Source organism: Rhinoderma darwinii, chromosome 1 (assembly GCF_050947455.1).
Source record: "Rhinoderma darwinii isolate aRhiDar2 chromosome 1, aRhiDar2.hap1, whole genome shotgun sequence".
Classification (NCBI taxonomy): Eukaryota; Metazoa; Chordata; class Amphibia; order Anura; family Rhinodermatidae; genus Rhinoderma; species Rhinoderma darwinii.
The window spans coordinates 39396564-39410319 of NC_134687.1; the positions used below are offsets into that span (position 1 = coordinate 39396564).

Sequence of the window (13756 nt, forward strand, 5' to 3'; positions counted from 1 at the left end):
CCATGTGACCATAAATAGGTGCAGAGAGAGAACGCAGATCTACAGTCCCTAAATCTCAGCTTCCTGGACACTTTTGGGGGAGTAGTGGCATAGTGGATATAAAGGAGTTTTCCTACCCCTAACCAACCTGTCCTACACACTCAAAATGTAAATTTAAAAAAAAAAAAATGATAATACACTTACTTTTAAAATTCACTGGCACCCACGCAGCTTCTTGCTGTCATCACAGCGCGATGACGTGTAACCGAGCACCATGTCGCATCACGCTACCATGACAGCCAGCCGGTGTGGTGTCTTCTTTAAAGACGTCACGGCAGCGACCAGCAATTGTGCGGCAGAACTTCAGAACTTGAATTTTTTGTATAGATCTCTCGTCCAAGTTCTGTTTGCACAATACATATGCAATAATATATAAATACAATCTTTGAAGTCTGGAGGGAGGGATCAGACTGACTCCCCCAGCGCCCCCTTTGCACAATGCGCCCCATGGTCTTATGTATACCCATACAACTACTGTGCATTGCCTGCAGTGACATTTTTCTCCTGACTTTCCATCAGCACATGCAGCCACAGATCTGACGGTGTGGTTGGGCTAGAACAAGCTGCTGGGGAGGGGCATGCTGTGATGCAGCAGAAGCAGATGACAGCAGAAGCAGATCAGCTCCAAACAGCAAGTCACACACTGTTTTCTTATCTCCTGACTGCTATTTTGCTGCAGTGGCCTCATTTAGCATTAGGTTGGCACTGGCAGCTGCAACCAACGGGGCCCAAGAAGACAAAACCCACTAATAATACAACTGGCACCCAACAAGCAAGTGGCGTATTGTGCCCTGTTCTGTCTTGCATGGCTCTCAAGATGATGCTGATGCTGGGCTCAGTGGCAGACTGTGCTCCCTTCCTCTGCTAGCTTGTGGCAGTATGGATGTTGCTCTTGTGACGACCTCTGGTGATTCCATCAGTAGTCCATTGCGGATAGGCATGCTGAGTAATCCATGGGCGAGGACGTAGACACACGGAAAATTAACCACAGCTTTCTACGGGACCACAACTATGTGACAGAAGGTAGATCCAAATTTACTTATTACTAACTGCACCCCTACTTGTGCCACCCCCATCTTGTGTGTAGTCTGTAACCCATACCCACTTACATGTGTCATTGTGTCTATGTCTTTTCCTGGCAATATTAATTTTATGGGGGGAGCGGGGGGCTATCTTACAGACAAGGCTGTGTAGGATGCCTAATCCCATCCAGTTCTTGAGGGGTTAATTACTGCAGACATTGTATTTAGTAGGAGAGGAGATCACCGCAGGTTACTATGTGATTTGTTTCATTTAGGCTTGATACATGTTGTCATAGTGATCCTTAAAATTAATTATAGACAGAATTACAATATTGTGGCCTCCTATAGGACTCTTTGGTGGGTGATGGGGGGATGTGCAGTTATCAAATAGGTCGTTATATAAGGCATGGCGTATAATTTGTATAAAGTGTATCGTAGATCATATTTGTATATATTTTTGTTGTGTGTTTTTTGTTATTATTTCTAGTAAACCAAAGACATTGATCTATAATCTGTATTAAGAACAGTATTCAGCAGTAACTTGAGAGACGCATTTCAGATTAGACAGCACTTGGGAAAAAATGTGAGGCTACAAGGAGAATACAAATGATAAATCTATAGGTTCCTGACTCCAATCTTGGAAAAGGTAGAAATCTCCAGGGTGCAATTCAACTACTGAAGAGCAGCGTCAGTCCTGACTTGCAGTTTTTGCAGCAGAAGATACTTGTGCATTGAGGCTTTAAAGAAATTACATGACCAGGATAACATAAAAATAAGTCTAATGATATATACAGTACATATATATATATATATAGCGCAATAGAAAGAAGCAAGTTCCAAAATGGGTATGGGTGCCCAGCAGGTAATCCCGATCCAAGGACTGTGAGATATACAGTATATAAAGAGAATTATGGAGTGCCGCAGGATTGTATATATATGAGGGGTTGGTCCTATACAAGTGTATTCAGATTCAATAAGACTCCTCCAGAAATTCTCCATCAGTTTATAAAATACCACAGACGTGGTCCAATTACTTTAGACATTAGACCTCTCTAGCGGCCAGTTTATTTATTTTACTAGCCAAATAATATGGACCCACTAGGCCAGGGATGGCTGGAACTTCAGAAGCAGTCATGCGACAGATAGAAGCTATCATGCACCTTATGAATTTGCGTAGTAGTCGCACCCTGGGTCAGACTGGCCCACCAGAGTACCAGAAGACGGTTATGAGATATATATATATATGACTCACCAATAACTAATAACCCTTTCGGGTGGTCGCTGTATATATAACTTACTTTGATAGAAGAAACTGGCGGCTCACCAATAAACTACAATGATATAAAATGTGTGGAGTGCACTATTTCGATTTAGCAACACAAAAAATTCCAAAACAATTAATGAAACATGACCGGCTCTGTAGACAAAAATGATAAGGATACCTATGAGAAATATAATCTGAAGAATTTGTTGCTTGTTGTCCTTCAAATCTTTATGAAATATATTTTTAATATTACTTATACCTTTACAAAGATTTTTTCAACAAAAAAAATAAAATGTCTAGAAAGCCGGTAATGTTTCACATAACTTATTTCTGTATTTGTTGTTGCTTATATAGTGCCAACATATATCAGAGCGCTGTACACACACCCGTCCCATCAGTCCCCGTGCAGTGGAACTCACAATCTAATTTCCCTATCATAGACACACATTAAGGCCTCATGCACACGACCGCGCTTTTTAACCAAATTTTTGCAGATAAATTGCAGACCAATTCATTTCTATGGCCCCGCGAACACGACCGTGGTTTTCACGGCTCCGTGCTGGGGCTGCAAATCTCAGGACAAGTCATTTTACGGTCCAAATTTACAGCTGGTGAAATACATTTTTCTGATGACACACAAATGCACAACAAAAGTCTTTTTGCGGACAAATGGACAATAACAGATCCGTTGTTTTGCGGCCCGCAAAACCACTATGATCATGTGCATGAGGCCTAAGCCAATGTCATAAGAAGCCAATTATCCAGTATGTTTTTTGATGTCTGGGAGGAAACTGGAGAACCCACGCAAATTCGGGGAAAACATACAAACTCCATGCAGATGTTGTCGTATTCAAAGCCAAGACCCCAGTGCTAAAAGAGAACAGTGTTAACCACTGAGCCACCGTGCTGCCCATTACCTATTGATCATTACTGCTGATATGGCCTGTGATATAGCAGTATAGTAATGCAATTTAATGTGGACGTGAAAGCCTGGATTATGGGACATCAGAATAATTTTCTCTGAAGAGCCCAAAGCCCATCACTAGTCGCACCCATAGCAATGCATTGCGTTGCAAAACAGGTCACGCTAAAGTAGGGGGGTTGACTGCCGCTTTCAATAGTCACAATGCAGTAGAAGTAGGCCTCATGCACACGACCATAGCCATGTGCACGGCCGTGATTTACGGAGTGTCAGCCGCAAGCCGCCCGCAAATCGCGGGTCGTGCACATGGCCACAGCCATTATTTGCTATGAGACTGGACTGCAGAACACGGCCGTAATAAGACTTTGCCCGTTCTTTCTGCAGTCCGGGCTCCTGGGCCATGCACGGACCGTGGAAACCACGGTCGTGTGCATGGCCCCATAGAAATGAATGGGGCTGCAATTCTCCCGTGGATTTTCGGGGGAATTGCGGCCGCAAAAGCACGTTCGTATGCATGGGGCCGTAAATGGAGACCGTAGAAATTGTGTGACTTTTTTCATTCACTCCAGAAAGTTGCTCAGCTTAAAACACGTGAATACCGCATCATGTCCAGCATGGGCCTTAAATATTTATATATTGCACCAACACATTTCACTGCAGAATGTAATCGCTGAGAACTGTTCATCTCCACATTGGGGCTGGCAATCTAATGTTTCGATCTCAGGCACTAGGGACAATTTCATAGAATGCTAGTTAACATAAGTGTGCAAATATTTTGTTCAGTCTCTTTTATTTTTAGCAATACAAATAATTACTCATATTACGGACTTAGTTTATGGTAAAACCCCCATTGGGCCCCCCATAATTATGTCTCTACTGCTTACAATGATAACCACTAATGAAACTCTGTGCAGGGACAGGACTCCCTAGGGGTGGGGGTGGGGGTGCTGATGTCCTAGCTTATAAGGATATAGGCAATAAAAAGTCATGATAGTAAGTTAGTAGTAGTCGTAAGCATGGCGGAATCTAAGTAAATGATACCAGAACTGTGATTTATTTGATACAGAACTGTGTTTATTATCTGTACCTATTTTGTTTCTTTTTTTATGTGCAGTACCTCCCTCTATTAGAGAAACATAAGGCCAATGAGATCTGGAATGTAACTTGTATATTATTACTTTTTACAATCCACCTTTTCCATCATTGCGAGATATAGGCCAGCATGTTATTTATCGGAATACTGCACTGCTGGTTTTTTCTTCTTTTTTTGACCTATTGATATCACACCAAATCTCACTGTGTGTTTACACCCCAAGCAATTCTCTAGACTCTTAACCCTTTAAAGACCAGGCCAATTAGAGTTTTTCATTTTAGTGGTTTCTTCCCCCGCCTTCCAAAAGCCCTAACTTTTCTATTTCTGCGTCAACATAGCCATATGAGGTCTTGTTTTTTTGCGGGACGAGTTGTAGTTTTTCATGGCACCATTTATTGTACCGTATAATGTACTGGGAATCTGAAAAAAAATATTTGTGGGGTGAAATGAGCAAAAAACAGCGATGACACCATTTTTTGGGGGGTTTCGTTTTTACGGCATCCATCAGGCGGTAAAATCTACATATTCATCTTATTCTACAGGTTGATATGATTGCGGCGATACCAAATTTATATGTTTTGTTTTATCACTTTGAAAAAAATAAAACTATTTGCTAAAAAAAAAATGTTTTGTGTCGCCGTGTTCTGCGAGCCATAACCTTTTTATTTTTTCATCAATTTAGTGATGTGAGGGCTTAAATTTTGTGGGGCGAGCTGTAATTTTCACCGATATCATTTTGGGGTATATGCGACTTTTTGCTCACTTTTTATTCCTTTTTTTTTGGAGAGCTAAGGTGACCAAAAAACAGCAATTTGCATGTCTTATAAATATCTTTTTTTTTACGTCGTTTTCCGAGCGGGTTAAATAACGCTATATTGTGATAGTTCGGACTTTTACAGACACGGCGATACCAGTTATGTTAACTTTTAGTTTTTTAAACATTGCTTTAGGGAAGAAATGGGAAAAGGAGGTTTTTTTTAAATTATAATATTTTTTTTTTTTTGGTACAGTTTTTTACTTTTTTCATTAGTCCCCCTAGGGTACTTGAAGCAGCGATCGTTGCATCGCTTGCATGATATACTGCAATACTAATATATATTGTGATTCTGACAGTCTCCCCTGAGGCCCTGCCGGAGGCGGAGCTTCAAAGGAGTACAATGATAGCAGATCTGGGGGGCCTTTATTAGGCCCCCAGGCTGCCATAGCAACCACTGTAAACTGCCAATAGGGCTGCAGGGGGGGGGGGATCGCGATGGCGTGCTTGAGGGGGCGCTCTCCTGATTCTAACAATTTAAATGCCGCAGTCACGATTGACAGTGGCATTTAAGGTGTTAAACGGTTGTTGCAGTGAGATGTCGGCTGTGTAACAAAGCCGTCACCCGCTGTGTATGGAGTGCGCTCAGCCTGTGAGCCCACTCCATACTTTCCCTTAACGGCTGCCGTGTACCAGTACGTGACATGTCGGTAAGGAGTTAAATCGGATAGGCCATTGTGATTAAGTCTAGGGTATAGGTTGGAGGTCAGAGCCGTCCCTTGATTGCTCTGATTAGGCAGGGTGACCTGGTAGGGTTTAACAGGGTCAGTTTGCTTTCCCTATAGCATTTTTTGACCCGCCCTCTTTTTTTTTTAAAGGACTACCTCCTTTTTTATCAATAATAAGTAAAAGTTACGTTTTATTGTGTCGTTTTTTTGATCAGTTGGTTTTTTCTGTGACTTTAAATTTTTCTTATATAACCGATTATCTGACCTACCAAAGCTGTAAGATTTGTTTGGCTCTGTGAAAACTAAATGATACCATAAGTAAGATTTTGCACAAAGTAAACCATGTAAAAAAAAAGCCAATCCACAAAGGTAAGGAAAACCACGTCAAAACAATAGACGTATCCTGGAAATAAGAAGCTACTATGCAGGAAGAGTTGGTTAAAACTTTTTTTAGTGAGAATCAAGCTGCTCTGGAGACCAAGTAATAGCTGCTCGTCCAACTTCTCTAACCACCAGCTGCTATCACCAGGGGGAGGCACTGAGCAACCACTCATTTCCCCCGCAGAAGTTCGCTTTGAGGCTCTTCGCAGCAGCTCTCTGGTCTGGCTTATAGAGGGGGCTGCCTCTGTTAGGTCAGAAGAGACAACACCTTTCGGGGGGGGGACGGGACATTTTCAAAGAAAAAACGCACTTCAATCTTAAATTTTTGTTTATCAGATCAAATTGCAGTGAATGTTTTCTGATATTAAACACTGATGTCACATCCATAAGATGGATATCTGACTGTATGTTAAATGTTGGAAAATTCCTTTAAGCACAGGAGGACATTAGAGGATCCCAATACTCATCTGCCTAAGACAAATGAATTGTAAGCAATAATACCGGTTACTTGTATCTTATTTATTTTTATTTTTTAATTGTAATTCTTCGCTAGGGAGATCCTTCAGACCTCCTGGTTAATAATCTCGGCATGTGCCTGAAATCACTCAGGCAGTTGCCTAGGAGTGACCTCATTGAACCTGCACTCTCTTGTGGAATCCAGCATTGTCACCTTCTATGTTATGTATTAGGGTAATTTTTTTTTTGTTTTTTTTTTAACATTGTGGTATGGATGTTGGTGGTTGGACAAGCTGGAGAAACAATATCTTCCTACTGGAAACTGTCTTTCACATGGTCCCATGATGGATATATATTGGGTTTATTCATAACTAACAGTTGCCAAGAGTAACCAATCAGATCGCTGATTTCCATTTTCTAGTGCAAATGGACATTATGACGCCTGATGATCTAGTGCAGAGAGGATTTTTCTTTTCTTTTTTTTCTCAGCCATAGCGCCTCCCTGCGTGTGAATGGATGGTCGGACTGTGCCATTATTCTGCCATACATTTTCTTCATGTTATATATATATATTCCATACATTGTGGTAATATCTGAATTGCTGAATGGATAACCACAGACGATTTTATTTATGGCTGCTTGCAGAACTGGACGCTTTTCAAAGTTAACATATTTCTATGTCCAAGTGCTTCATCATTTATCACTTTTATTGTCATTGATCTCTTTTTATGTCAATTTGCATAGTCCATGTGTCATTACTGATCAGTTTTGCTTGCAATACAATGGATAACCACATGGAGTGCTGTTTCAGGAAAATATATCTGGCATAAACTGTATAGGGCCTAAGTAATATCATTCTGGCACATTCAGCACAATAATGTAAAGCACTAACTAGTATAAATATTTAATGCAGGGAGTTTCCTCAGGCACGTACACTTAAAGAAGATTTTGCTTACAGGCAGGATATTAGTGCTTCAGTATGTGCTGTGATTTCCTCCTGTGCTAGAGGCTGATGTTCACACAGAGACCTCACACTGTGAATTATTGTTAAAATGAAATGTGTCACTTTACATGAGGCTAAACTAGTAGTCCCCTTTCTGAGGGGAACATATTTTAGGTTTACAACCATATTAAATGCAATGATATACTACAATGATTATATAATGAAATCTGGGCAGAATTTAGAGCAATTTGGAGGATTGTAATAAACAATATGTAGATGGAAATAAGAGTTATATCAACTATTTTAGAGACTAGAACACTGTCTTCGGTCATTCAGTCTACTGCTTGAATAAAGTATACATGAACTTTTTATGCTCCTCCAACTTTCCTCCAATTCTTTATGTCTGTTAGTCTTGTAACTATTACTCCAATAGTCATACCCCTTTGCGTTCTCTGCCTACCTAGATTTGTATACAAAGGCATGGCAGACACTGAGATAGATACACCCACGTGACAGCCCACTGAACTCTTAGAGCTAAGATGTCAAAATCATCCTTTTAGGGCTTCCCTTCATTTAAATGAAGGACACAATCTAGCTGTGAGCAAGTTTAATATGATCTAGAAATGTTTTTAATAAATTAATAGTATTTAATAATAATTAATAATATTTTTGCAATAAATATTGAACAAATAACTCAAAATATTACTTATCAAGTGCAATATGTCCCAGTACGTGAATCACATGTGGCAGCACGCAGCACTATTCTTGCCATAGAAATCACGACAGAACCTCGGTGGACCCCATTATAAGTCAGCGGAGTCCGTGGAGGCCATTGGGATCCGTCATACAGAAGCCACATATGGCATATTTGAACAGAGCCCTGCTTGTGTGTAAAATTCTGCAGACTTCTCTAATATAAAGGGAGTAGGGTGGTCTCTGGAGAATTTCTGTGCCTGAATAGCAAAACAGAGGAGCTGTAGGGAAGAAAGCAGCTCTTAAATGAGGCAACCCCTTTTCCATATGCCTATAAGGACATATAGACGTCATAGAGGGGGTCCACTGCTCGGGACCCACTTCTATAATTCAGAAAAAAGAGACCTGCTCCCAAAGAGTGGCTCTCATTCTGGCGGACCTGCTCTGTCCATGCATTACATAGTCGACCATTCATTTGAATGAGACAACCTAGGACTGGGCAATTGATCGAAAAATAACCGAAACCGAAATTCAGCGCAATTAACCAACGTCATCTTAGGGATTTCGGTTTCTTCAATTATTTTTTTTCTCCCCGGTTTCAACTGTATCTGCATCCTCAGGACTGTGCGGAGAGCAGTTACAGGAGCAATATACTGTATGGAGGGCAGCTATAGGGGGCATTATACTGTATGGATGGCAGCTATAAGGGGCATTATACAGTGTGGAGGGCAGTTATAGGGGCATTATACTGTGTGCAGATAGAGCTATGGGGGCATTACACTATGTGAGAGGCAGCAATGGGGGCATTATACCGTGTGGAGGGCAGTTATAGGGGCATTATACTGTGTGCAGATAGAGCTATGGGGGCATTATATTGTGTGAGAGGCAGCAATGGGGACATTATACCGTGTGGAGGGCAGTTATGGGGGGCATTATACTGTGTGGAGGGTAGTTATGGGGCAATATACTGCGTGGAGGGCAGTTATGTGGGCATTATACTGTGTGGAGGGTAGTTATGGGGCAATATACTGCGTGGAGGGCAGTTATGTGGGCATTATACTGTGTGGAGGGTAGTTATGGGGCAATATACTGCGTGGAGGGCAGTTATGTGGGCATTATACTGTGTGGAGGGTAGTTATGGGGCAATATACTGCGTGGAGGACTGCTATGGGGCATTATACTGTGTGGAGAGCAGTTATAGGAACATTATACTGTGTGGGGTGCACTGTGGGGCAATATACTGTGTGGGGGCATTGTCAGGGGGTATATTATATACAGTAGTATACAGCAGGCTCAGGGGATAAATATTAATTTGAATGCGTAGCATATATTAGGGGGCATGGTATGAAAAAGGGTGTGGTCTAAATAACCGTTAATTAATCATAATTGAGGTCACATGTACAATTAATCGTGATTTTGATTTAGGTCATAATCGTCCAGCCCTAAGACAACCCCTTTAAGACCCTGCAAACAGCAGTATGGATCTGAGCTTCGTGGACCCCTGTGAGTACAAGCTAGGGGAGGGTTAACCCCTTTTTTTTAGGATTTGGGTGGAGTTTGGTGAAGATGACGATACTTACATCCCATAATGATGCATTATTCTTCTAGACATTCTTGAACTTCTACAGATACAATGTCTATTGACCGGTGACTATAAGGGTATGTTCACACGCTTAACAAAAAACGTCTGAAAATACGGAGCTGTTTTCAGGGGAAAACAGCTCCTGATTTTCAGCCGTTTTTTTAAAGCAACTCGCGTTTTTCGCTGTGTTTTTTACATCTGTTTTTGAAGATGTTTTTCTAAGGAGTCAATGAAAAATGGCTCCAAAAATGGCTTAAGAAGTGACATGCACTTCTTTTTTGCAGGCGTTTTTTTACGTGTCTGTTTTTGAAAACAGCCGCGTAAAAAAACGCTCTGTCAGAACATAACGCAGTTTTTCCTATTGAAATCAATGGTTAGATGATTGGAGGCATTTTGCTTCCAAATTTTTGGAGGTTTTTTGCCCGTTTACGGCCCAAAAAACGGCCTAAAATAAGCCGTGTGAACATACCCTAATGATTTGTATCCAAACAACTTTAAATTCAAGTCTACATATTGGGAAGACTACATGATATGGCATATTCCGGAATTAGAACATAACAGGTTCGAGCTTTTTCCACATTATTATTGATGTCCTTACATTATTTACCAGATTATCACGCGACTTCCAGCGAGACGTCAGACTGCAGGCATGTTCCATGCGGAAAGAAGAACGTTCAGCATAAGGAGTATTTTGGTCAACTGCCGGGTTACCAGAATTTTTGGACTATGCTGATCCAGATTAAAGGGGTTGTCTCATGACACGGCACGGGTTGCAGTTTAGGCTTCTGAAATTCATTGTTGCCGGGGGAATTTGTGAGCGAGGACTCTCCCTCTATGTCGCCCATGTGCTCTAATAGGGTGAGACAATCCCTTGAAAAGGATTGTCCGGTTTCAGCAAATTAATGTTATTTTTTTTGTATAAGTAAAACTTATGCAACTTTCCAATATACTTTCTATATTAATTCCTCACGGTTTCCAAAATCTCTGCTTGTTGTCATTCAGTAGAAATATTCATTGTTTACTACCAGTAGATACAATTCTGTCCATGGTCATGTGATGGACACACAGGTGCACAGCTCGTTACAGTTACAGTGTGTGTATCATCTAACGTAGTGTACAGCCTATTTTCTAACGATCCCTGCACCTGTGTGTACATCACGTGACCATGGATAGAATTGTATCTACTGGTAGTAAACAATGAATATTTCTACTGAATGACAACAAGCAGAGATCTTGGAAACTGTAAGGAATTAACACAGAAAGTATATTGGAAAGTTTTATAACTTTTCCTCATACAAAAAAATAACATGAACGTTCCTACTGAATGACGAGAAGCTGAGATCTTGAAAACCGTGAGGAATTAATACAGAAAGAATATCGGAAAATTGTATAACTTTTAATTATGCAGGAAAATAACATTTAGTTGCTGAAACTTAACAACCCCTTTAATGGACTACATTTTTGAATAAGTCCTTCAGTACTCTTCAGATTATAGTTTTACACAGAAAGCGAGTGCTCCTGTTTATTGACTCCGTGTGTGAGCCTCAGGCAGGAACAGTTGGAATGGCGTCATTAGACCACCACTCCTAATAAGCGAATTGTACTTGGCACAGACTGCATAGTTAGGTCTAGTCGGAGTCACAGAACGCATAATGTGGCCTATTTATAATATCAACAGAATGCATGGGGAATAGAGTAATAATGGTGTCATCCCTATCATTGCTTTACAGCGCAGTAGAAAACGGACCCACAACCCTGATTTTACCTATTGTATAATGAGATGTTACGCAACTTTCTAATATACTTTGTGTTTTAATCTTTCAAGCTTTTTAAAATCTCAGTTTGTTGTCAGTTAAAGAGTCTCTGTCACCACATTATAAGTGCCCCGTCTCCTATATAAGGAGATCGGTGCTATTATGTAGGTGACAGCAGTGCTTTTTATTTAAAAAAAACTATCTATTTTCACCACTTTATTAGCGATTTTAGATTTATGCTAATGAGTTGCTTAATGCCCAAGTGGGCATGTTTTTATTTTAGACCAAGTGTGCGTTGTACAGAGGAGTGTATGACGCTGACCAATCGGCATCATGCACTCCTCTCCATTCATTTAGTCAGTGCATAGTGATCCTGTTAGATCTCTATGTGCTGTCTTAGGGTATGTTCACACGAGGTCATTGTCCCGTACAGTAATCATGTTTTCAGTACGAGACAGTTGTCCGGCAGCGAGGCAGGGACTCCTAGCGTCGTACATAAGTATGATGCTAGGAGCCCGGCTCCCTGCACTGTGTTCGGTCTGGTACTTGCGGCCGAAATACGTCCGTCAATTACGAACGTAATGACCTCGTGTGAACATACCCTGATACTAACACATTAACGATACTGAAGTGTTTAGACAGTGAATAGACATTCCACGGGATGTCTATTCACAATCTCTGCACTTCGTTACTGTTTCTGTGGTAGTTACAACAGAGCAAGAGTAATCTCGTTGTAACCTGTCATTTACCGCCTACAACGAGATTACGCTTCCTCTGCTGTAACTACCACAGACAGAGTAACGAAGTGCAGAGATTGTGAATAGACATCCCGTGGAATGTCTATTCACTGTCTAAACACTTCAGTATCGTTAATGTGTTAGTATAAGACAGCACATACTGATCTAAAAGGATCCCTATGCGCTGAGTAAATGAATGGAGAGAAGTGTATGACGCTGATTGGTCACTGATTGGTCACTGATTGGTCAGCGTCATACACTCCTCTGTACAACGCCCAGTTGGTGTAAACTAAAAACACGCCCACTTGGGCATTAAGCAACTCATTAGCATAAATCTAAAATCTCTAATAAAGTGGTGAAAACAGATAGTTTTTTTTAAATAAAAAGCATTACTGTCACCTACATTACAGCGCCCATCTCCTTATATAGGAGACGGGGCACTTATAATGTGGTGACAGAGCCTCTTTAATGGAAAGATTTTTGTTTACACCCAGAGGCTGCCCTGTCCTGATCATGTCCACCTCACACAGCTGTACTGCTTGTTACACGAGCATCATCCAGGCCATAACCTAAGCCCTAGGTGACCTGTGCTGCAATTTCTTATTCGAATCACCTCTTGCTAGTAATTTTTGTTTCCTCTGCTTCAAGACCCATCCATATCCTTCAAAAGGAAGCCAACATTCCCATAGGACAATGCACTTTTCTCAGGGAGACCCCCCCCCCCCCCTACAAAAAAATAAATAGGCTGCAGTAAACGGTGGCCTGTACTCTGCTAAATAACTTACTGAGGATATAATTCACATTGATCTATTATCAGAATTGTTCTCTACCACAATAGATATGTGAGAACTGTAGGGTAGCTATAGGAGAATCTGTGTAATAGAGGAGATTATTGGACTATTCTATAACTGGCCGCAATTTGGTCATTTATGACCTTCAAGAATAGATGTTATTGAGATGTAAGTCCATTCCCAGCATGCTTTTTTAGCCTGATATCTAGCCTGAGCTCTGCGGGATGACTGTCTCCATGAGTGAGGTAGAGTCTGATGTAAGTGACATGATCAGATGGAAGAAAAAGTGCGGAGAGTGAAGAGACATATCAAGACGAGACAGCTGTAGATGTGATAAACCCACACAGATCCACAGCTTGTTACTAAGCACAGAGATATGAATGTTATTCACCAGTCCGGTATCTATCTCTCTATCTATCTATCTATCTATCTATCTATCTATCTATCTATCTATCTATCTATCTATCTATCTATCTATCTATCTATCTATCTATCTATCTATCTATCTATCTATCTATCTATCTATCTATCTATCTATCTCATTATAGTAATGCCATTATACTTACCTCAAAAGTGGATAAAATGCTGTATATTTTA

The 13756-nt window shown here is 40.8% G+C and overlaps 1 protein-coding gene across 3 annotated transcripts in view; it reads left to right on the forward strand.

Annotated features, from left to right (window-relative positions):
* The first annotated feature begins 319 nt into the window (after nt 1-319).
* Nucleotides 320-13756, forward strand: part of PPP2R2C (protein phosphatase 2 regulatory subunit Bgamma) — a 193241-nt gene continuing 179804 nt past the window's right edge. Inside the window, exon 1 of one of the 3 annotated variants that reach the window (XM_075857858.1) lies at nt 320-1062. In XM_075857858.1, the coding sequence (XP_075713973.1) occupies nt 993-1062 (70 nt within the window). In that variant the 5' untranslated portion in view covers nt 320-992. The remainder of the gene's footprint in view (nt 1063-13756) is intronic. The other 2 variants (XM_075857866.1, XM_075857848.1) reach the window with 2 other exon arrangements.